This window comes from Lethenteron reissneri, chromosome 57, assembly GCF_015708825.2.
Source record: "Lethenteron reissneri isolate LAM-NWPU_2019-01 chromosome 57, ASM1570882v1, whole genome shotgun sequence".
Taxonomy (NCBI): domain Eukaryota; kingdom Metazoa; phylum Chordata; class Hyperoartia; order Petromyzontiformes; family Petromyzontidae; genus Lethenteron; species Lethenteron reissneri.
The window spans coordinates 828,524-855,401 of NC_083835.1; the positions used below are offsets into that span (position 1 = coordinate 828,524).

At 50.7% G+C, this 26,878-nt stretch overlaps 1 protein-coding gene across 1 annotated transcript in view; it reads left to right on the top strand.

Moving 5' to 3' along the window:
* Positions 1-26,878, top strand: part of LOC133357255 (neuroligin-3-like) — a 238,432-nt gene that overhangs the window by 185,191 nt on the left and 26,363 nt on the right. The window contains 2 exon segments of the mRNA XM_061575106.1: positions 21,565-22,049; positions 22,051-22,355. Coding sequence (XP_061431090.1) covers positions 21,565-22,049; positions 22,051-22,355 — 790 coding nt within the window.

Sequence of the window (26,878 nt, forward strand, 5' to 3'; positions counted from 1 at the left end):
CTTTACACGAGCCAGGCATTTGGCACGGGGCGTAGCGCAAATAAAAAAAAACATTCCATTTTGAAACACTAAAAAAAATGCCTCCCCTGTCGCATCGATTGACCGCATCGGCACCTTGTATCCTCGCTATCGAGATGCTTTTAATGTCATAATTTAATAGGGCGCATTAAACAAGGTGCTTTGGCGGCATCGATCTTGGCGTGTCATCTTAATTGATCGGGTGACCAAGGGCCTAACGACGGCGGCTGTGTGTCGTTATAGTGCAGGCCCCCTGGCCACCGTTGTCACGGCACGTGACGGACAAGGCCCCTAATGGAAGGGTTGGCCCCACAGCAGAGCGGAAGGTTGCGAGTTCTAATCCTGGTCGGGGTGCAGCGGCGGGGGAGGGAGGGTATGGTTGACTCAGTCCATCATCATTTCGGGGTCTGTTAAATGACGACCACTTTGTGGCGATGTCAAAATGTGGTTGTCCTTATCGATACTCACCTTTGAATTAGAACGCGAAGTTTTCACCAGTGGCTCAGGGCTGTAAACAGGGGACGAGCAACAATTCCCCAGGGCTCATTTGAAAAGGAAATCACTTTGACCTTTTCACAAATAGAAGTGTCCAGCCCTTGACAGCAGCGTTTATCTTCATCTGACCCTCTTGCAAGGATCATGCAGGGACATGGAAATCCTTATGATCCACACACTTGCCACCCGGTCAGTTGTCATGGGTTCAGCAGGGTAGATCCTATCAAGTGTACTGTGGATCTCGAGCCCTAGTGTCAATCCACTTCTGAATGACGACCTTCCCCACGCCACGTGTGGGTCGTGGGGCACTGTTTGACCATACTTCACCATGTTGGTCGGTGGCGAACATGGAGAACGCAGAAATACAGCGCAGGCCCTCAACCCCCTTCTCATCGCAGCCACCTTGAGGAGACTCTCGCACGATTTGTCTGGAGCTCGTTATCTGCTGCGTAAGTAAACGCTTCCATAACCGGCACACCACATCCAGTCTACCTCTCACTACGGCGGTGGCAAATAGTCTGGTGCCGCACACTCCAAGTCAGTGCCGGATTATCCTCGTAGCAAAAGTAGCTACATATGCTACGGGCCCCGCACTATCAAGGGCCCCGCGCTAAATGCTTTCAAGCTATCAATTCCGGTTCAGTGATTCTGCACTTGCTCTATTACTATAGTACTAGACTGCCTTCAACTTTTAGGAACGACTGGGTCTTTAAGTATAGCGATTGATCGTATTATCTGGCTGTATAGCAAATGGAAAAGTACAATTACTTTACTATGCAGGTAACAAAAATTGTGCTTTAATATTTATGGAATTATTTTAAAAATTTAGGGCCCCTTTATAACATATGCTACAGGCCCTGCACTCGCTTCATCCGGCACTGACTCCAGCCCATCGGCCTCCCCGGATGACGGTCAGGAATGAAGCCCTGGGCAGGACTGGAGGTGGTTCGGTGATGCGAGGTGGACGGAGTAACCCGACATCTTTATGAGGCGTGGGTTAAGGGCAATATCCGCTAGGGGACAGGTCCGAGGACGAGAACGGTTCACCAAGATCAACAGGATGTGTTTGTTTGTTCCACCAGCTGGGGAACTCGGGAGAGACCCCAAACTCTTCCACTGCAAGAGTGGCCAGGGGTCACCAACACAGTCGGCGCCGCGAAGGCCTTGGCAAGAGAGAAGGGTGTGGAGTGGTGGAGACGGGGAGAGAAGTCGTGGAAGATGGGAAGGCACAGGGAAGAGAGTTTCTCTTCCAATAAATACAGCAAGGGCCCGGAAACGCAGACTGTTGACCGTGGTGATGATGAATCCGATCTCCCCTGTGCGGTTGACGTAGGTAGGATGGGTATGATTCACACCGTTGGTAGAAGGGCACTCAAGTCCAGCGGAACGCTTCATCTGCGCGCATTTAAAAATGTATTTTTTCTCAATGAGCTCCGCCAGGGCGCCGGCCTCGCTGTGCCGAGCTCTTAACGGCCTCCTGCCAGCAAACAACGGCGAGTTGCGACACCGCTCCTCCTCCCGAGCTTAGTGCTCATTTGCGGGGTTCTCTACCGGGGGGTGGTGGCGACGCGTCGGTCCGTTGAGAGCGTTGATTTTTGCCAACGAAAAAGAAAAACACAGAAGCAGAATGCAAAGGTGGGGGAGGGGGGGTTGCTGAGTCCGTCATAGATGAGGTGGATTTTAAGGAAGAACGCCGCTGGGATTCAAGCTAGGTGAGGGGGTGGCTCGGAGGGGAGAGAAGAAATTATAAAAGCAATGGAAACACATTTTAAGCCGACAATCACTAGATTCTTTGGGTCTTTCGGTAAAGCCACGCAGATCTAAAAATAATACAAAATCTGAAAATAATAACAATATCACTATTGGGAATAATGCGTGTCTCAGGTATGTTGTGTAATTGGTTCAACACGTGTCCCCTGCAGCCACTCGAGGCGCTACAATGCGTAAAGCAGATATCCTTGAATCGAATTTGCGAAAGGGAACGAATTGCTGCTGGCCTCGTTCTTACTCATCTGCCGTAAAGTAACGATGCGGCCGCCGTTCGGGAATGTTATCTTTATTGAGTAAAGTTTCATCTGCACAGCCTTGATTGGAAATCAAACTCTTAAAAATAAAGACGAGCAGAGCTGCGCTCCATGTTCTCTGCATAGACACAAACGTCGTACGGTTCATCCGCCTACTGGCTTTACCAACCATATATACGATTTTACCCACGATGCTCCACTCTAAAACATACATGGGATTTCGTGGTTGTGCTCTCTTCAAAGATAAACAAATTATTGGGTGATGTTGCTGCTTGCTGCCTTGGCAGTGGTGAAAACGCACAGTTAACAAACCAAAAATAACTCAACGCAATCGTCAACAACACTGACCTTAAAAGGAAATATATATCATAGACGACGTTTCGGGCAATGGCCCTTCTTCAGAGCACACCACACCTAGCATGTGCGATGAAGGACGGGCTGGCGTGTCGAGTTGGTGTGGGGCTGGGCAGGATGCCTCATGGCGAGACGGGGGACGGTGGCCGACGGTCAAGAGCGGTAACGGAGCAGCGGGCAAGGATCGGAACGCGTCCGAGAGAGGACGTGCACCGGGGAGATGGAGCGATGGGATAAGCCGGGTGGATTGTTACGTCGCTGGATCGTGAGAAATGACGACGGCTCGAGGAGGCCTTCATCCAACAGGGGATCCATCGTGGCTGCTCGGAATGACGATGATGTAATAAGGTGTTGAAACGTGCACGTTGGGAAACGTCGCCTATTCTATATTTTTTCCCCCTCTTAAGGCCGGCATCGCTATTGACCAATGTGCTGAGGAGTTTCTGTTGTTGTTGGTGTCAGTGAAGCCCCTCTCGTGTGTTTTTGGCTCGAAGCACGCGCGGTGCGCAAACGCATCGGAGATTTAAAAAACACGCCGCTCCAAAAACGATCGTTTAATACAAAAGCTAACGAGAAAATGAAAGTCATTAAGCCGCCCATTTGAAAAAAGAAAATTGACAATTTTCAGCATCGCGAAATAATTAAGTAGTGACCCCCCCCCCCGCCCAGATTTTTCCGAGGCGGCTAAACATACCTTATGATCACAACCCGTTTGCTGTACAGCGCATCATTATACTGCCATCAGCGGTTAAGCAGCGATGCAGACGAGTGCTATCGGTAATGCAAAACTGATGAGAGATGCATTTGTGGTTTGTGCTGGAATTAAATACAATCTGTTATTTCATAGACACACCTCGCGCGAATTTTAAAAATTCATTTGAATCGACAATTTCCGAGCCCCGGAGGTGCATTACCTTAAGGCATTGCGGTAATTGGAGACCCGACATTAAATTTCGCGATACACCCGTATATGATTCCAAACGTAACACTCGTAACCACACCGATGGGCCGAAGAGAAATCCATTATGCAATGTTTGTTGGAGAATTGTGGGTGTAGAAACTAAATAAATAAACACACGAAAATCAATTTCTCCGCATAAAGATGAATTTACGGTTCAATTCAGCCAACGAGGCATCTCAGAATCATACTTCTCAAGAGCGTTTGTTAGAAGCCCCAAACTCCTGGACAGGTTTCGGTAATTCTGGAACCCGTCAGCACTGTCGGGCCAGTAACTCAAATGTCACCGTGTAGCGAAATGCTTCACGCATGCTGTGGGGCCCATGAGCATAATATAAATAATGTCTAAACATTACTAATTGCACGCTGTTGCGCATTATTGTGAATAACAGCCGCATAGACAAACATCCATCTCTGCACATCAACATTCTAGCCGACGGACAGACAGTGAATGCAAATAATGTGTAAATATTCATAACATTCCGTGGACCTGTATGATCTATACTTGTGCATATATGCAAGCCTAACCGTTGCTAGTGGCTATGATAATGTTGTACAAAGTTGTCACTTTGAGGCATGTGGATAAAAAACAAATCTGCCGCCGCAGGTGCGACTCGGGAATCGGTCTGCACACGGCGAGCTGCAGCATTTCTCTTCACCGTCGGTCGTGTTTTTTTTTTTATCCCATTAAGTCGATGTATTCTTCCTGCTTCGTCGTGGAGAGCCCAATGGCGGTGTGGACGCGAGCTGCGTGTCCGTGCACGGTCGCCAGCGTTACACCGCGGGAGCTTCGCTCGCTGCGCGAGGTGGTGACGCGTTTCTATTTGAGGTTGTTAAATGCTAACCGGTTTAAACCGATAGCTATCTTCAGACGAGGCTACTGGTTTCCCGAAAAGTCAGAAACCTGTAAGCGATTCCGGTAGAATTGTATAAACGGAACGCACCGATTGAAACCCGAACCGTCATTTCAACTGCGGTGCCGGACGACTGGGATCTAACCGGCGACCTCTGGATTAAATATCCGATCTGGGAACCGTGTTACCGTCAATGTTTCTCAGTTGAGCGGTTAAAGAGTTTTCTGTTCACATCTCTAGACATTTCTACGTGTGAGGCAAACCGGCGATAACTGTGTTTGGTTGTTGTTTTTACGTGGTTACTCGTGATGCAAAAAAATTGCGACTTTAGCAATCAGAAATGCCTTTAAAACAGAATCATGTTCTGTGAGAGGTAGCTCTGTGATATCCACTTCCGTGACGCGACTCCGATAGCACAATCGGGATACAGATGGCGGGGGAAATCCCATCAATAAATATAACACACATTGTTGCTGAGTAGAGGCCCAGAATTGTAACTGGCCGGCGACAAACATCAATGTGAATGAGATGAGAGTTAACAATTGTTTAAATTATTCAAGGTTATTATAGGAACTTGGGGAAACAGGAAAATGGGGGTTATGCACAGTGTTTTTTTTTACCGTTGAAGAATTCATCTTTGTCCTTACCTTCGGCCGTCTCCTGTCGGCAAAGCAAGTGCAAATTATACATTTTAGATTGTGGGTTTATGCAACGTTCAGTATTGGGGTTGAAACTTCAAGTGCGCTGCCTTATGGCTATTGCTGTCCACCCAAGGGACAAACCTGGAGCTAGAATTTGGGTTTCAAAGGTGATGGCTCAACACCCCGGCACGCGCGGCTCCCCCTCGCTCGGAGGGACCCGTCCACATCTCCCCGCACCTGTCTTGGCGTGATACGCAGGTGTCATGATAAATAATCAACAATAGAGACACAATTGTGACTGTTATACAGAGACCCACAGACTCACACAGAGACCCATAGACTCACAGAGAAACGCATAATCTCACACAAAAACCCATATAATCACACAGAGACCCACAGACTCACACAGAGACGCATAGACTCAAACAGAAAAACAGAAACCCATAGAATCACACAGAGACCCATAGACTCACACAGAGACGCATACACTCAAACAGAAACCCATAGAATCACACAGAGACCCATAGACTCACACAGAGACGCATAAACTCACACAGAAACCCATAGAATCACACAGAGACCCATAGACTCACACAGAGACGCATACACTCAAACAGAAACGCATAGAATCACACAGAGACCCATAGACTCACACAGAGACGCATAAACTCAAACAGAAACCCATAGAATCACACAGAGACCCATAGACTCACACAGAGACGCATAAACTCACACAGAAACCCATAGAATCACACAGAGACCCATAGACTCACACAGAAACAGTCCGGGAATGTTAATATTGTTTTTAATACACCTCCTTAAAATGTTTTAAATCAGTTATTAATAGAGTATAGCCAAGGAATGGAACCCATCCGTAAGTGCGTATCCCAAGGAGATGGAGCGATGAAGGCTGTTCAGATGCTTGGCAGATTATTATTACATCACTGGATGAATGGATGGCGGGAAGGGGCAGCGGCTTGGGGAGGCCTTCATCCAGCAGTGGATTTACCATGGGTGACCATGAAGATGATGATCATGAAAAGTCATGTGGCAATAAGCTGATGAGGGTGAATCCGTAAATGTAGAGCTGCACTTGGTTCTTCTGTTACTGCCATTTTAACATCCAAAATTTTGAAACGCAGATAAATGTGCGACATTTATTTTATCTGCAATCTCTCATGCTGGAACATGTGGGTTGGTAACAAAATGGGGATATCTTCATCCAGCAGTGGATGGAACATGGAGACATGTTTTGGGCAAATGGCCTGTTCTCATTGCTTGCTATATATTTGTGTTAATGTTGCAAGGCCAGTGGTTGATGTTTTCACTTGTTCTAATGCCATCTAATCTCTTTGCAAAATTAATTGGCATTCATTACACATTCGTGGTTGTTGTAAACACAACAACAACAACAGCAACATCGACGTGCTGAGTTGTAGCGCGGTTCGCGATCCTGGCAACATCAGCAGCGGCGTTCGGAGTCGTGGACCGCACGCTCGGAGCGCGCCAAGCAACAGCGCAAATTAGACGCGGAGGGGGGGTTGGAATGGCAGCGCAACGCCAAGGTTTTGTCCAAACGGATTCAAAGGAGGTTCGCGTGGAGACTTGGAGAGACGCACGGGCGCAGGTGGTTCGGAGGCTCGCGCACGGGTCGCCAAGCCCGGTTCGCGCCGTGCCAAGGGCTTGCGACGTCCGTGGCAGGTGCCAGCTTCCTAGGGCTGGCCGGGGGGGGGGGGGGGGGGGGCTGGCAGCTCAGTTCGGAGGGGGGCGATAGGCACACGGGACTTTGTATGAAAACAAAAATAGGTGCAGCCGTGCAATTTCTCGCTCCTGCCACTGGTGCCGGAAGGGCGACCCTGTACCCGCCGGGCAGACGTCAGTTTGGAGGAGGCGGGGGTACCCACGCGTTACCCCACCAAAGACAAATATCCTTCACGTCGCCTTAACATTCTGTAAGTGCGACTCGCTTACAGCCCTTAGAGCAAGTGCTCGTAGCGAGAAGCACATATGAAGGCACGCAGAGCACACGATGGCGTGGTTGGACAGTACCACGCCTGGCCGCCTTTGTCTCTAGTGGCGATCTTTACGCACCGCACCAGGTACTCATTTGAGGCCGAGTCAGACTAGCAGAGGCCCAGGACCGGTTCAGATAATCGTCACTGGTGTTGGCTGTGAGCAGGAATTGAACTCGGGTTCGTAGCGCAACGCGCTAACCGCTGCACTACTACCGCTCACCACCACCATCACCACACGCAACCTGACAATCGACTGCGGTGTGCCCATTGATACTCCTGGGTGGGCAGAGGCATGGGCGGCGGCGGGAGGGCGCTGGGGGGATTTCAGAATCTTGGCCCCCATCGTGACAAACACCGCGCCGTGAGATGGAATCTCACCCGGTGACCCCTGTATCTGCCAGCTGAGCGCGTCGCTCCCCACCACTCCAACACCGCCACCACCACACCACCACACCACCACCACCACACCACCACTCTACCACACCACCACCACACCACCACCACACCTCCACTCCACCACCACTCCACCACCACCACACCACCACTCTACCACACCACCACCACACCACCACCACACCACCACCACACTTCCACTCCACCACCACCACTCCACCACCACCACACCACCACTCTACCACACCACCACCACCACACCACCACACCTCCACTCCACCACCGCCACCACCATACCACTACTCCACCACCACCAAACCACCACTCCACCACCCCACCACCACTCCACCACCACCACACCACCACTCCACCACCACACCACCACCACACCACCACTCCACCACCGCCACCACCACACCACCACTCCACCACCACCACACCACCACCACACCACCACCACACCACCACTCCACCACACCACCACTCCACCACACCACCACCACACCACCACTCCACCACACCACCACCACTCCACCACCACCACTCCACCACACCACCACCACTCCACCACACCACCACTCCACCACCACACACCACCACCACACCACCACTCCACCACACCACCACTCCACCACACCACCACCACCACCACCACTCCACCACCACCACACCACCACCACACCACCACTCCACCACACCACCACTCCACCACCACCACACCACCACCACACCACCACTCCACCACCCCACCACTCCACCACACCACACCACCACTCCACCACACCACCACCACCACCACTCCACCACCACCACACCACCACCACACCACCACTCCACCACACCACCACACCACCACCACCACCACCACTCCACCACCACCACACCACCACCACACCACCACTCCACCACACCACCACACCACCACCACGACACCACCACTCCACCACACCACCACCACTCCACCACCACCACACCACCACTCCACCACACCACCACCACACCACCACCACACCACCACTCCACCACACCACCACCACACCACCACACCACCACCACCACACCACCACACCACCACACCACCACCACACCACCACCACACCACCACTCCACCACACCACCACCACCACACCACCACTCCACCACACCACCACACCACCACCACACCACCACACCACCACCACACCACCACCACACCACCACACCACCACCACTCCACCACCACCACTACAGTGGCGGCGGTAGCATCCCCGGGACACGGGGCGGCGGTGCAAAAATTCAAATGAACCACTACCTTGGGAGAAGGAAACACGCGTTGGCAGGGTACATTTTGAAGAAAGAGATTTTTTTTCATGCCGGGACGTGTGCATGTAACCGTCAATGTAAAAATATGCAGCCTATTTTGTGTTGAATGTAAATGCAGCTGCTGACTGCCGTGCTCTTGTCAATGATACTCAAGGTTAAAGATTGTTTTTCCTCCGCGTAGAGGACGTTGCTATGTCAACCCGCATCACAGTTGCGAGCAGATAGGCGCAGCGGCTTGGTTTGCATCGGGCGGAGAGACAAATAACTCGGCTCAATTAGATAAATTCCCAAAATATTAACTACCTGCCCTTTCAACTTAACAAAAGCGTACTCAAATTAAGAAATCATTTAATCCTTTTGTCATTCATTTATGATTACATTACCGTCGCTACTGTCATCACGCGCGGTTATTCACAAGACCGTTGATGCATGAAAGTAATCACCAACACACGTGCGACGTATACACAATTTGTGTTTGCTGCACACCAAAGATCCCCCGCATAGTCAGTAGCAGACTGTTGGGGCAAGTGTTGTTAGCGAGTAGCACCTATGAATGCCGATATGCCACACGAAGGGATGGGTGGCCAGCACGTTGCCTGGCCGCCATTGTCTCCCCAGTGGCGATGTTTACTACACACCGTACCGGGTACTCATTTGAGGCTGAGTCGACCTAGGGGAGGCCCAGTACCGGTTCAGATATTCGTCACCGGTGTTGGCCGTGCCCGAGAGTGGAACTCGGGTCGCCGCCATCTACACGCGCACACGCAGACACCGCTGCACGTCCGACGTGTGTGCGTCCACATGAAGCCGGGCCCTGGGGGCTTGGCTTGTCCTGGGGGCTGGCTCGCTCTGGGGGGCTGGCTCGCCCTGGGGGCTGGCTCGCCCTGGGGGGCTGGCTATCACGGGGGGCTGGCTCGCCCTGGGGGCTGGCTTGCACGGGTGGATGGCTCGCCCTGGGGGCTGGCTTGCACGGGTGGATGGCTCGCCCTGGGGGCTGGCTTGCACGGGGAGCTGGTTCGCCCTTGGGGCTGGCTCGCCCCGGGGGCTGGCTCGCCCCGGTGGCTGGCTCGCTCTGGGGGGCTGGCTCGCCCTGGGGGCTGGCTCGCCCTGGGGGGCTGGCTCGCCCTGGGGGCCTGGCTCGCCCGGGGGGCTGGCTTGCCCTGGGGGCTGGCTCGCTGGCTCGCCGGGAGCTCAGCCACTTGCTCAGCCAATTGAATCAAGCCGGACGTGTGCGCAATCGCCTAGCAACATCGCGGGGCACAAGCGCCGTGCATTGTTATGCAATGAGTCGAAATGTAGAATGCTGCTACCAGGGCCGTCCATAGCGCGGGGAGGGGCGGGGGCAACTCATACCGCGTGCCCCAACACCATCCCCCCAAAACGTGGGACCCGGGGCAGTCGCCCCGATTCGCAGTAGCCAAGGGGCACGGCTCTGGCTGCTACCGTGATGGTGTAATGGGTCGGCATTCTGGAATAGAAATCCAGAGGTCGCCGGTTCGATTCTATTGGATTTCCTGGCGTAGCAGTTGAATCGATGGTGCAAGGTTCTTAAATCCATCAGAACCCCGCCGGCCCCCCCGCCACCATCACCACCTACAAGTTGAAGGCGGTATAGTACTTTAGTAATAGAGCAAGTGCCGAATCACTGAACAGGAATTGATAGCTTTAAAGCATTTAGCGCGGGGCCCTTGACATTGCGGGGTCCGTAGGATATGCAGCTACTGTTGCTATGACGATAATCCGGCACTGAGTGGCGGCGTAGAGAGAGAGGCTGATGCACGACACGTAATCAATGTTCACGCAGAGAGACGACCGCGGGGGGGGGGGGGGTCTTGTTTATTTACTGCGCGCACTCATTGCGTTCGCAGGAAGCGATGTGGTCATCAAGTCCGTCTACATAGACTCAATCCGTACGTTCCCATCACTGCCGATGGGTGACACTGTGGGACACCGCGGGATTATTACATAAGTACGTGAACTACTGGGACGAGGCTCCGCAGGGCGCGTTATTTCATTTGTAACACTTTAGTAAGGATCAGGATTTGGATTTAATGAGAGTTTAAACACCACGAAAACAACAAGGAAAATACAAAGTCAGGATGACGTCGTAATTGTTGAACCACAACAGGTCTCGCGATCAGGGGTGGGGGTGTATGCAAATATGTAATAGATCAGTAATTAGCCACTTAACATGTGACTCACCTGTAAGGAATTGCAATATGTGTTGCGTATTACTTAATAATACGCTTTTAGGCTGCGCTGAGTCTGTAGCTATCACAGCGGTTGAAATTATTTGAATTCTTCTCAATTTCGAATGATTCTCTAACTAGCCTTGATGACGTCATCCTGCTGCACTATGTAAGACCGGGAGCAGGTGGAGGGCTTCACTTTTCTGGCAAATTTCCCGATGATGCTGGTTGATGTAATTTCCAGCGAAACGTCGTACTTAAAAATTTAAATGTTGTGGATTCACTCTTCAACACACCGGTGGGCCAAAGTAGTGAACTTTTGGTCTTTTGTCAACGTGACACATCTTTTACTGATTGGCCGTGTAGAGTGGTGGAGGGTTGCGACACATTTATAAATAACGCGATCTAACCCAAAAACCTGTATTATGAATAATACCCGTCGAGAAAGCCTACGTGTTAAACCGGCTCTTAAACACACGACGGTGAATCTAATTGTGGAGGGAAAATCCGGAGGACCCAAATAAAAATCCACGCAACCCGCGGGGAGAGAGCATGCAAACTCCAAATATTCTACAGGTGTCGTCAGGGTGGGGATTGAACCCACGGACCTCCTGTATACCAGGCGAGGCAGTTAACATCTCCTCGCCACAGCGGGGTTCTTGACAGCGACTTGCCGTCAATTGGTTGCCGTAAATGTATCCAAGCGCGGCTGACTTTAACGCGTCTGCCACCTTCGATTGCAACGGAGTTTGCTCGCAAAGCCATTTGACGCTTGCCATTTTCATTGACGTCTTTCACACGGAAAAAGTTTGCAAACTTCGGCGTGCGATGATTGAAATGGCGCGCGACGGTTTTTATTTCCATTCTCCGTCGGGCCAAGCGGCGAGACGCAGCGCGTAGCAGCGCAACGCGCTAACCCATCAGCGCAGAGCTGCCGTGTATCACAATCAGCATCTTTATTTAGACTGCGGGAGGAGGAATCCGATGAGCTATGAAGCTCTTTGTCTCAGATGTCTACTATGGGCGTGTCAGCAAGTTACAACAACAGCAAAACAAACCAACGATAGGAGTGCGAAATAAAGAAAATGTTAAGCAAGTCTCTAAATATGAACAAATAAATAAAGAACACTTTCCATTATATAAGTCAGATTTATCAAGCTTGGACAAGGCAGCAAAAACAACAACAAAGCAGTCCCAGACCACACCAACACAACACACACAACACACACAACACACACAACACACAGCACACAGCAGCAGTCCCAGACCACACCAACACAACACACAACACACACAACACACCAACACACCAACACACCAACACACACAACACACAGCAACACACAACACACACAACACACACAACACACCAACACACCAACACACACAACACACACAACACACACAACACACACAACACACACAACACACCAACACACCAACACACACAACACACAACACACACAACACACACAACACACACAACACACACAACACACACAACACACACAACACACACAACACACCAACACACCAACACACACAACACACCAACACACACAACACACTAACACACATCAACACACACAACACACACAACACACAACACACACAACACACACACACACAACACACACAACACACACAACACACACAACACACACAACACACACAACACACACAACACACACAACACACCAACACACACAACACACACAACACACACACACACCAACACACACAACACACACAACACACACAACACACACAACACACACAACACACACAACACACACAACACACCAACACACACAACACACACAACACACAACACACACAACACACACAACACACACAACACACCCAACACACACAACACACACAACACACACAACACACCAACACACCAACACACCAACACACACAACACACACAACACACACAACACACACAACACACACAACACACACAACACACACAACACACACAACACACACAACACACACAACACACACAACACACCAACACACACAACACACCACACACACAACACACCAACACACACAACACACAACACACACAACACACACAACACACCAACACACACACAACACACACAACACACAACACACACAACACACCAACACACACAACACACACAACACACACAACACACACAACACACACACACACACACACACACACACAACACACACAACACACACAACACACACAACACACACAACACACCAACACACACAACACACACAACACACACAACACACACAACACACACAACACACCAACACACACAACACACACAACACACACAACACACCAACACACACAACACACACAACACACACAACACACACAACACACCAACACACCAACACACACAACACACACACACACACAACACACAACACACACAACACACCAACACACACAACACACACAACACACACAACACACACAACACACACAACACACACAACACACACAACACACAACACACACAACACACAACACACACAACACACACAACACACACAACACACACAACACACACAACACAACAACACACCAACACACACAACACACACAACACACACAACACACACAACACACACAACACACACAACACACACAACACACACAACACACACAACACACACAACACACACAACACACACAACACACACAACACACACAACACACACAACACACACAACACACAACACACACAACACACACAACACACCAACACACACAACACACACAGCAGCAGCAGTAGTCCCTCCACACAATGTCGCATTAACACTGAACAATCGATACTCGACTTGCAAGGATCACAGTCGCAAATCACATTTACAATGTGACTGTGGGTGTGTGTATATATAGCGCCACCGTGACAACCTGCTCACTCGTGGTCGTGGTGTTGCCGAGACGAACAGCGCTCACGGTGTGGTTCTGTCCAGGGGCCCGACGACCCCCCAAAGGGGGGCGATGCGAATCTGCATCTGCGCGCAGACGCGGCGGTCGCAGCGCATCGCACCTCCCACGAGCGCGGCTGGCTGCGTACGGTGCGAAGGAAGTCCACCCTTCTCTTCTTCTTGTCCGTCCATCAAAGTTGATGATGACCATGGCACGTTTGTCATTTTGTTGGGTTTTGATGAGTGCGCAGATGGCTGAAGAGGCCAATCCGAGCCCAGAATTCCCTGTGGCACACTGGACAGGTCAGGGAGGATGTAGAGCTCTGAGGTGTAGCCACACGTCCTTCCTTGGTAGATTTGCGCTGCTGCCTCTTCAAGATAGCACAGGAGCGTCTCCTACTCTCACAGAGGACTGCACCTTCCTGTACTTTTCTTCTCCAGGCAGGTCGGTCCTGTGCTAGGGATTCCCAACTTTTCAGGTCGAATCCAAAGCTCTTCAAGGAAGCTTTAAGGTGCGTGCAATCGGCTACATGCGAATGCCTCTTACGGAGCGCTCCATTGACTGGTCGGGGATGGCGACATGAAGTCCCATGCTGAGAGTCGATGCATCCCAACTCCGACTGCGTAGTCGGGAGTCACGTGCGTTGTTGATCGGCGTTTGACAAAAAAAGATGCCGGTGTCCACCGTTGTCGAGAATTAGGAAACATCATCAATCCAGAGGGTCGCCAGATCGATGTGATTTTCCGGCGTAAATCCCCCAGATTATCTGTCTACGCATGTGATGGGGCAAAGTGTGGGTACCCTCACCTCTCCCGAGACCGTCTGGCCAACGTGGAAGGGTCGACCAAATACCTTCTCGAGGGGCTCTCAGAGATGCTTGTAGTAGAGGCCCTCCGCCAGCAGTGGCGTGAGTGAGCACTTGCAGGGCTGCACCTTTTCCTTTATTAGGAAGTGACTTCTGACTTCGGCTGTGTGCAGGAATGAGTCTCCATCATCACTGCAGCACGGATTCTTTCTCTCCTTTATCAGCACTCTCGTGGAGTGTTTTGGCGGCTGTAATTGGGCGAATATTATTTTTGACACGCGGTAAATAATGTTGCGTGTGTGCGAGTGTGAACATGCTGTAGTGGGGAGCGGTGTCACAGCGGTTAGCACGCTTCGCTACGAACCCGGCGACCTGAGTTTGGCTCCCATTTATGGCCGACACCAGTGACGATTGTCTGATCCCGTTCTGGGCCTACCGACGTCGACTCAGCCATAAATGAGTACCTTGTGCGGTGTGTAAACACCGCCACTGGGGAAACAAAGGGCGGCCTGGCGTGGTGCTGGCCACCCACCCCCCGTGTGTGCCATACCGGCCTTCATAGGCGCTACTCGCTAACAGCACTTGCCCCAACAGTCCTAAGAAGGATATACGGGGGATCTGTAACTAATGTAGACGTGACATCTGACTGCTCGAGTGCCTGTGCAAAAAGGCCATCATTGCCGTGAATTCTTTGTCAAGGGTCGGTGTATCGCCGGGGTTATCCATTGCAACGAATGTGCCATGTAATATCCGATTGGCTTTCGTAGTTAATTCCTGCATTATAATATCCGATTGGCTTTCGTAGTTAATTCCTGCATTATAATATCAAGATTGACTTCCGTAGTTAATTCTTGCATTCATGTCCTCTGTCCTTAGTCTGTCACATACCATTTACACTGCATGTGTCTTCCAGTTTCTTTTGAAAGTTGCGTCAAGTGCCCTCTCCAAGCGCATTTCTGGCGCATGACATTTGGACTATCTCCCCGATTGCTATCTCCAGCGATGCGCGTGGAGGGAGGGAGGGGAGCGAAGAGGTGGTTCCATCAGCGGAGGATTATAGCCGAATCGCATGCCCCCTCCTCTCTCTCTCACTACTCCGACGCTCACTGCCGTGTAAATGTCTCCCATTTAAAATTATCTTAAAAAAGCATTTTCCTGGGATTGGCTGTCTAACAGATGCAGTTTCCTGGTTCCCCGTGCCGGCCCCCTCCCCATGTGACTGCCCGTGAGTTGTCATCCATCGTACAAAGTAGGCTTTCGCGACCCATATTACGATTCGTAGTTGATTATTTTGGCCCAGATCACGTAAGTAACATGCGTGTCGTACTACCCTCCTCCATCCGACGCAGCCAATTAATGTTTGTGTGCATCTTGAATTTCTCTCGCACCGTACGTAGCCAACCGTGCTAATCAGATGTGGGGGGGGGGGAAGGACAACAAAGTGCACACAACAACAAGCAGCAGTTCTAAAGGGATGAGATTTCAATAAAGTCATTGCGTGACCAAACGTGGCACTTTTTTCTGATTGAACACAACACCAGTGGATGGCCCTTCTCGCGGCAGCAGCAGCAGCAGCAGCTGGAGCAGGCAGTTGCAGGGGTGCACCTTTACCGCTTGAGAAACCCGGCCTTAGTCTCAGCCGGGCAGCTGCTCGGATCAGAACCCGGCTCGGTGCTCCGACCTCTGAGCGACCCCTTTGCCACCTGTTGATCACGGAGACTGAGTGACTCTGACCTGTAGTAGTAGGTTTGTACCCTTTCAACTGGTACAAAAACTGACACCTTTATACAAGACGTCATCTGGTCCAACACCAATGGAGACTAGGCTCTAAGAAAAGCTGTCTCGGGTGTGGACCAATCAACTTCAAGTACAGTGCACATCATTATCATCATCACAGTTGTTTCTTTTTGTTTGCATTTTGACTGCTTGTGTTGTGGTTATTGCAAACATGATGCCTTGTATAAAGGTGTCAGTTTTTGTACCAGTTGAAAGGGTCAAAACCTACTACTATATTTTGCCACTGGTAAAGGAGGTCTCATAGTGACTCTGACCTGTTTCTGATGCCTGTGATCGGGGGGGGGGGGGGCACCGCTGGTGGCTGGCGCGCGATGTGGAGATGCAGGCAAGGTCACCCTGGCTCGAATCGTGAGGGTGCGGGTGGGGTGAGCACACGGACCAGCACGGAACATGCTCACGGCTTCCTCCTCATTATATTTTATAGGACTTTTAGTAAAGCTCTAATGAAAGCAATGTTAGCGTTAACTATCGCTTGAATTAACTTAACTTTATTTGTTACCATTTTGGCAAGGCATATTATGTTAATTAGGAATTTCCATTGTATTCCAAGGAAGTTGATTATGTAAATTATCCATTAGCGGTTACAGATTCAATTATATCTGTGCTCGTTCTAATTAGATTAATCTGTAATTCGAGCCTCGACCAGCACTTCTAAATCACTATGACCATGAGTATCCAAAGGTAAGAAATCCGTGTGGTGGCAATTCCACAGTCCTGTTGCAAGATCCAATGTCTTTCATCGGCATTGGACGTCCACATCGGTTTGTGAAGAAGCTCCCAGCACAGTGCAGCAAAGCGTCGGACATCGTGGCAACAACACGCGGTAGGGTCGTGCGCAGATCGATTTTTTTGACCCACGACCCGAACCCACAACGACCTTCAGCACCACCACCACCACCACCACCTTGCCTGCAACGTGATCCGCTTTGATGAGACCCGCAACCCGACACGGCCTCGCTGTCATTCCACCCACAAGCTGACCAGACGTGCGTTCATTGGACTCGCAATGAGACGTGCGGGACAACACAAAATCGCACCGTAGAGCGATACGGCACGAACGCGAAGACCCACGCAGCGGTGCCTGAAGCAGTCCTCCTCTTCTGTGGGCTACTCTCGAGCACGGGGTGATGCACTGCTCACTGAGAAAGATCCGAATGGACGCTTTGTCTCGTGGCGCGATGCCGGTAGCGCGCTCGGAATAGAATACGGTGGAAAAATACCAAAAACTAAATGGAAAATTAAGAAAATATCGTCGATGAGCAATGTTATTTACAGTCGGCTTTCAGATGTGCCGGAGTTCGTTTGGCACAAAACAACAGACTGAAGCTGGAATCAATTGCTGTTCTAATTCAGAGAGAGAAAGATCGCCCATACCAAGATAGCTCCATCGCAAGGGTTAGAAACTGCCGTGAAATCCTCATAATCACTCCAATAATCTAATCGTCACAGCTGCGACGTGGGCCAGCTCTGACGATTAGCTTACGACACCACGAGCCAATGCTTTACCATATTATCCCGATTATAAGATGCTCCGCAAATTAAAATGGACCGCAAGAGTGAAGCCCGATGTCGATCGAGCTCCGCGACTCTGGTGACACGTGCCGCACACACCGCTACCGTGTGACAAGACACGCCACTGAGTTTCGCTCGCGATACCGGGACAAGGTCCCTTTTTTCGTAATCCGGAGAATACGGTAATTGTGATTTTTGGCACGAAATCTTTGAATTGACCAACATGGTGAAGGGGAGCCCAGCCGAGCGCTTTGCCCCCCCCCCTTCCCACCCCCGAGTGTGGCTGAGCGCGGTTTGACACTGCCAGCCGGCTCGCATTTGCGAGCGCTGAGCGTGGGTTCAACAGCGTGGCGACAGCAAAATGTTATCAATGTGCAAAATGGGAGAGGAAAACTTCGCAGGGGAGCGAATGGAATTGGGGACATTGTTGGAAAGATATGCGGGTGTCCGCGTGCAATACAAGGTGGCGCAGCGGCCACCAAAGTTCAACACGAACAATTGTTATAATCGGCGATCATCAATCCAATGTTGGATGAAGACCTTCCCCAGGCCATCGCCATCTCTCACGGTTCTTTTACCTCTTGTCTATTCATTCATCCCCGAATAACATTTGGAACGTGCACAAATCTAACTTAAATGGGACATTCAGAGGCACGGGAGAATGAATGAAAGTGAGGACATTCTTGAGATTCCGAGAGAAGGTCGGCATTGAAGCTGACTCGTGGTGCAGCGAGAGAGGGGGAGGGAGTGATTTCCAGACTTTTTTATTTTACTAAGTAAGGCTCACTGAGCTATATAGTTATTTTTCAGAAGCAACCTCGCCACAAATGATAGCTCAACGAAGTGGCTTATCACGTGGGCATTTATAGCAGCCAACTATTCTAAACGCATGTTTCTAAATGTGGAGGGAACAACCGGAGGACGCCGGAGAAATGCAAACTCTAAATATACAACGGGCGTCAGGGTCGAGATCGAACCCACGACCTCCTGTGTACCAGGCGAAGTAGTTAATATCTCCTAGCCATCGTGGCACCCGGAGGATGCGACGCAGAAGCCACATTCGCTTCTCCTGGCTCGAGTCGGGCTTGGCGAGGTGGCCGCCACTTGAGGAAGATGCCGGACGACCCCTCGCTCGCCGTACCTCCGGAGAGCACCCCCAGATGCGGTCGCATTTAGAGGCGATAAATACATCCGCACTGCGAGTGATATTTCTATCCCTCTCAGCGGGTTGTTTGTTTGTGACCATTATTTAGTTTTGGCAGCTGCCCTGGGTGATTTGACGTCATACCACCCCATGACATTATTTTTTTGCCTGAATTACATAATTCATATCGTAGGTCATCCTGTGATGATTTCACCACCATAAATATAACAGCTATTTGAATTCATCTAAAACAGAGGCCGTATATCTCAATGGGCTCTTGTCTGGATAAATGAGGCGCACACACGTATATATATTTTTTTTTTGCCAAAAAAACGTAATGCAGCAATTACTGACAGTATTTAACATTCCGACGATCGCCGAATGCATTTTTTGTGCAATTCTTTGCTGCCGAGCATTGATTGGGCCCCGAGGTGTTTAACGGAATGCTCTTGTTCATCTTGGTTCTTTCGGTAAAGTCACGTAGAAGAGAAATAATAAAATAATAAAAATAAAACATTATTAAATAAAATCTCACGACGTTTCGGCTACCACGCAAGCAGCCGTCCTCAGGTGAAGAAGAGGGCTGTCGGTAAGACAGCGTCCTAATGAACACCACCAAGCTTGGCAGCGTATATTTAAGCTGGGCTAGAGGAGGAGAGCGCCTTGACAAAGGAATTTACATATCACTACGGGAATTGGAAAGATCTTGCCTTCATCATCATGCCACCCACACATCGGCAGCAGCGGTAGCAGCGGCAGCAGCGGCACCCGCTAAGTCACACTGCTGATAGGACCCAAAAAGTCGAAACCGGAGTTTGCTACTTAAAAAAAAAACTGTTCAAAAGAATTGGTCCAGAACACACACGTGGGCCGATACAGACTCTCGTCCGCTTCACTATGACCTTTCAATCAAAGATGATAAGTAAGAACGTGACTTTAAATCACGTGGCGGGGGTCCACCATAATTCACCATCCCAAAAAAATATGCCAAGTCAACCGTTGGGTCGTCCTTCGTTCGGCTAGACGCACCGAAAAGAGGAACATGGAATTACCACCAGTTGCCCTGCAAGGCTGTAAACATGAGATGAGCCACCAATGGCTCAACGCTTATTTGAGAAGGGAATCCCTTCGACTTGAAGTCTCGGTCACCTCGCGTGTCAAGTCTCTGCTCTGGACCAGCTGAGTGAGGAGACACTTTTACTTGAATGTTTTTTTCTCTTCTTTCAAACAACAAAAACTGTTGACCAGCACCAGCCATATAGGCCCCACAACGTCAAACGACTCGCGACAGACAGCCCTGCTAATGATAGAGTCGACACGTTTCTTGTATTGAATCAATTACAATTGCATTTAAAATGCAACATTCGGTTGGCTCCAAAGTGCACGATTAATTGGAGTACATTAGCAGTGAACCGTGCTGGAAAATGTACATCTTATAATGCCATAGTATCACTATTACCACCAGCATGAGTTTTAACATGTAAATAGAATATTAATTACGGATGGGACCGAGGTCACGGCCGACGTCGGCTTGTTAAGGCGAGCGCTTTGCGCCCCAAGGTCACAGTGGCCCCGCATGTCGCCTGCGACGTGAAGGACATCTCCGCGATGAATCGGCATGCGTGCACTTCCGTAGTTCTGTAGTGTGGTTCTGTAGTTCTGCATCTGGGCCCATCGTTGTCACTGCATCTTCGTGCTCGCGGAACGCCGCGGCTGAACGAGTCGACGCGAGAGCTGAAACGTGTCCACACACATTTTTCTGATGTAGCGATTTTTGTTTTATGACTTGAAAAAGCAGTTTTTCTTTGTTTTGCCAGAATGCTAAAAAATATATATATATTTGAAGAGAAGACGTTTTTGGGCGCACGCCAAACACATTCGAGTCTCTCTTTGTGCGTTAAATTTGTTCGTACGACTCTCCCTTTGACTGTTTGACGACGGTGGCACGCATCGTAATAAAATAACGTGAACGGCGCGCGTCTCTCCAGCCTGTCCAAACACAGCATTACATCGATCCGGTGGCTGCTTTAGAGCCACCGCCAGACAGCGCATGCCAAGCACAGCGAGAGCCGGACGGAGCCAGGTCGAGATCTAACCCTCCGCGCACCACCTTCTCCGCTTCGCAGGGCTTTTCCAGCGAGCCATAACGCAGAGTGGCACCGCGCTGTCGAGTTGGGCCATCAACTACCAGCCCGTCAAGTACACCCGCTTGCTGGCCGAGAACGTCAACTGCAACATGCTGGACACGCAGGACGTGGTGGAGTGCCTGCGCTCACGCTCGTTCCGTGAGCTCGTGAACCAGGACATCAAGCCGATGCGCTACCACGTGGCCTTCGGGCCCGTCATCGACGGCGACGTCATCCCCGACGACCCGCAGATCCTCATGGAGCAGGGCGAGTTCCTCAACTACGACGTGATGCTCGGCATCAACCAGGGCGAGGGCCTCAAGTTCGTCGAGAGCATGGTGGACATCGACGACGGCGTCTCGGCGGCCAACTTCGACAACATCGTCTCCAACTTCGTGGACAACCTCTACGGCTACCCCGAGGGCAAGGACGAGCTGCGCGCCACCATCAAGTTCATGTACACCGACTGGGCGGACCGCAACAACGCAGGAGACGCGCCGCAAGACGCTGGTGGCCCTCTTCACGGACCACCAGTGGGTGGCGCCCGCCATGGCCACGGCCGACCTGCACGCGCAGTACGGCTCGCCCACGTACGTCTACGCCTTCTACCACCACTGCCAGAGCGAGATGAAGCCCGCGTGGGCCGACGCGGCGCACGGCGACGAGACCCCATACGTATTCGGCGTGCCCATGGTGGGCCCCACTTTGCTCTTCCCGTGCAACTTCTCCAAGAACGACGTGATGCTGAGCGCCGTCGTCATGACCTACTGGACCAACTTCGCCAAGACCGGGTGAGCAAGTGTGTGTGACTCGGTGTGTGGCTGTGTGTGTGGCTGTGTGTGTGCGTGGCTGTCTGTGTGTGTGTGTGTGGCTGTGTGTGTGTGTGTGGCTGTGTGTGCGTGGCTGTCTGCATGTGTGTGTGGCTGTGTTTGTGTGTGGCTGTCATCTCGGTCATCTCAGTCAGTCGACCCAGTGGCATCTGGGTCTGCCCGGTGACCTCCTGCCAGCGGGCGTTCGACACTTCACGTGGCCTCAAGGTGCACTTGGCCTGGCACAAGCGTCGTGGTGACGTCACCGCCACTTTTGGCGAATGGCGGTTGTTGTGTGTGGCTGTGTGTGTGTGTGGCTGTGTGTGTGTTGCTGTGTGTGGCTGTGTGTGTGGCTGTGTGTGGGGCTGTGTGTGTGGCTGTGTGTGGCTGTGTGGCTGTGTGTGGCTGTCTGTGTGTGTGTGTGGCTGTGTGTGTGGTGCTGTGGGGGTGGGGAGCGGTGGCGCAGCGATTAGCGTGTTGCGCCGCGGACTCGGAGACCCAGGTAGTTCAGTTTCCGCTCACGGTCAACACCGGTGATGATTATCCGAACCGGTCCTGGGCCTCCCCTAGGTCGACTCAGCCTCAAACGAGTACCTGGTGTGATGTGTGGTGCTGGCCGTTGTTTGCTGTGCCAGCCTTCATTGGTGCTACTGGCTAACAGCACTTGCCCCAACATTTTATCGAGGTTATATGGGGGATATTTGTCTTTGTTACTGTGTGTACACATACTGGATGTGCATTCCATTAACCGGTGACGTAATTGTTTTTATAATGATTTCACTTCAGACCAATGAAACGGTGTGAATGTGGTCAGCTTTTCTTCAGTGTGGTCCAGATGTCTCGTGGCCACCATTTAATTATCAAAAAATGTACAATGTTCCATACCAATGGGTGTGAAAACAGAAATGAATTGGGACATTTGTTTATGGGTCAATTAATTGGGTGTCACAATACATCTGCACCACCCTATCTATATATTAGTCTTAGTCAAATACAACCTATGGCATTTTAGTCAAATCTCAGTCTGTAGATTTTATGGAATCATTCTCTCGATCAAGTCTACGAAAGCAGTCCCACATTTAGTCAAACCAGCTTGATTGTTAATTCACGCTGGCGTGATGGGTGCACAACTTATTCCCTCACAATGTTATCAGGCCAGCCAACCCGTGAACTCGGTCATCCTGTGTATATGCACGCACACATACATACACACATCAAATTACCACGCTCGGTCTTCCTCAGTTCCACTGCAGTGTCTTAATGACGCTCAGATTATCTCGGTCTGCGCCAACCATTCAACCTCCTCCGCTCGGTTCTCGCCGCAATCGTCCGCGCTGTGGCCAGCGGGCGCAGTCACCGCCGCGGTGCTCCGAGTGACATCCGCTCGGCGCCACCGTTCACTCCTCGCCGACCTCGTCGGGGAGCAAGAACCATCATCACGCCAGCTCCGGTCGCCCTCGCAGCAGCAGCAGCAGCGGCAGTGGCAGCAGCAGCGGCGGCTTCTGGCTGGCCATCGAACAAAGACGGTCACCGCATCGCGCGCTTTCAGATGCGCTGCTGTGGCCGTCTGGAACGTTCTCCCTTTCCGATATTAGGAAGCCAATGGAGCTGTGCACTTTAAAATCATCCAGATTGAAAACTAATTTCTATAGAATTGTTTTGTGTTGACTTTTTTGTTCTACCTCCACACCTGCGATTAGCGCGGCTCGCTCTGTACGGTGCGGTGCTACATCGGCACGTAAGACTGAAATACGAAACACTTTGGCAACTGAGGTGGTCGTTAGCAGCCAACGGTTTTGCTTCGCCATTCGTCCTCTCTGCCCGCGGTAAAGAAAGCGTCCTGCAGAAACGGCGCTGATGTGGATCGAATCGTCTAGCCGGGCAACGGCGGCGGTGGTGGCCACGCTGCTGCACGTGGCTGCCTGTGGTGATCCAGCAGCAGTAGCAGCAGCAGTAGCAGCAGCAGTAGCAGCAGCAGCAGCTGCAGCAGCAGCAGCTGCAGCAGCAGCAGCAGCTGCAGCGAGGGTTGATGGATCCCTCACAGACGTTCTGAGATTCCCTTCCCGTGGGTGTCGAGGAGGAATCATGTCCTGGCTTGCGGGAGAAGGGGGTAGAAAAAATCAACTCCATTGGTTCCATCTGTATGGGATAGCATTGTGCCACTTGCATGTGAGTTTTCTAACCAGTGCTTCAGTCTCCTCCCACATGTAAGCCCTCGTGATTTTTACACTAACACCTTCATAGATAGAGGACCGCAGATCTTGGAGGGGGTGCATTTTGTGGCGGCTCACCGCATGGCTGCTGCTGCTCCCTTCCCCGCTCGTCTGCGGCTCCTCCTCACGCCTTCGAGACTTTCCTTCTCTCTAAGAGACCGAGCGGCTACTGTGCATTGGTGGTGGCACAGCGTTGCAGTGATAATGACAAATGAAATACTCGCCGCTCAATTCCATCGCATGCCACTTGGCGGGACGTTTTTTGCCATTTTTTTGTAGCTACAGTATTAATGTAATATGAGCTCGATTTGTCACCAATGAAAACATGACTTGTGCCTCCGGTCTGAAAGCCTAGTTAATGTGCGTGTTAAGTTTCACAAGAGGACAGAATTCAGAGGCAAGGGTCCGAGTTTCTATCCTCTAATGAGCATTGGGGCGGTGGAGTCACGTGGCAGAGGCCAGTCTCTCTGTATGATGCAGCAGCGCTACCATGCTACCGAGAAGAACACAGCCATTGTTGACACTTTCACATCGTGCCGCCGAGTAGAATACAACTGTTGACACTGTCACATCGTGCCACCCGTGTAGAACACAACAACTGTTGACACTTTATCATCGTGCCACCCGAGTGCGCAAATGCAGTAAGGAATACGAACACTTCTGCGCAAAACATCGCTGGGAGGGATAAACACAAATAAAACTTATTTCTAAACATTAGCCGAGTAAACCAAACAACGGGGAGATCACTCCCGATGCTGCAGAGCGATGAGAGTAATGCAGACTGATGGATTACGGCTACACGGACTTTAGGCAATGACTTTTCCGAGAAGAGGGCTTCTACCATGAGTGGATTGAACATAACTCATGGCGACGACACTGATGATGATGACAATAATAATGGTCCATGCAATTAGTAACGCGCACAATATTTCACGGACATCAATGGCCGTGACTCTTGAAGCAGCTAGGCCTTGGAGAAAGTGGGGCCCCTTTAAGCATATTTTACAAGTCGGTGCAGATTGAACGCTGCTGCTGCTGCTCCTGCAACTGTGTAGTGGGGACGATGATAGCAGCCTTCCAGATGGCAGGGGCTGCCATGGGGAAACGGCGCCTGGCAGTGGCCACGGGTCTCCTGTTCCCTGGTGGGAAGAGGTGGTTGTGAGCTGCATTGCTGCTGCTGCTGCTGCAGAGAGTCCTATCGTAAGCCGTAGCGACGCAGCGATGGCACATGCAGCAGGAGATCTTGTAGCTGACCATGTTGGTGATTATGGGAAGCCAGTGGAGGGACTGTAGGGAGGTGAAGAAATCTAACCGAGGATGATGATGATGATTCATAGTGGCAGTCATTGCACAGAGCAGGGCAACAGCACCCGTATAGATGCTTGTGTGGACAAATGACAGTTAAGCTTTGGATTAATTTAACACTTTAAGACTAAGGTTGAAAGCGTTCATATATTAGCTCTGTCAATTTGGCTATAACGTGGGGTCATGATAACTTTCATAAACAAGAGCCAATGTAATTAACAATTTGTTGTAACGTTGGGATGCAATTAGGGACTTATCCGCGAGAAAACCAGGCAATATTACCAAGGGGTTCCTAAAAATCTTGCGATAAAACCCGGCGATAACACACAAGCCCTCTTTAATCCAATACGATGGAGAGCCACTGCCATGTACTCGCCTCAGCTCTCGATGACATCACTACACGTGACGTCGCTATTACCGCGAAGTGAACGCTTCCAGGGACAAGCGCATGTTGGGAAGTGACAGAATCCACGTGTAAGCGTGATTTCTCTTCTCTGTTCAGTGATGTGGTAAACAACCTGTAGACCGCATGGGTACGAACCATTGTATGCAGCAGCGATGATCAAATGTTATTGACATTTTAATTCATGCTCATGGCAAAAAACTCATTATCTTGTATTTACTTGGCTTGCTATAGGCGACATGGCCTGGCAAATATTTGCTTGTTTGAGCAAAAGGAAACTGCATGGTGTACAATTTTAATGATTTGAGAAAAAACAAAAAATCACAGGCGTGAATATATATTTATATTTGATGCTCATCCCAGAAGGCAAGCGACGAGACGTGTACGGTATTGGACGTGCGTGTCGACTCGAGAGGGCCATTTTCAGCCAGCGTCATGTTCGTTATTTGTCAAATTTTGAAAAAAATAATAATGTACACCGCAAATTGCTCAATTGGATGAACAAATGTTCGTTTGTTTCTCAACCCGCTTGTCCTGGTGAGGTTCGCGGAGGTAGCACGTTGAGTACGGATTCGAGCTCCTAT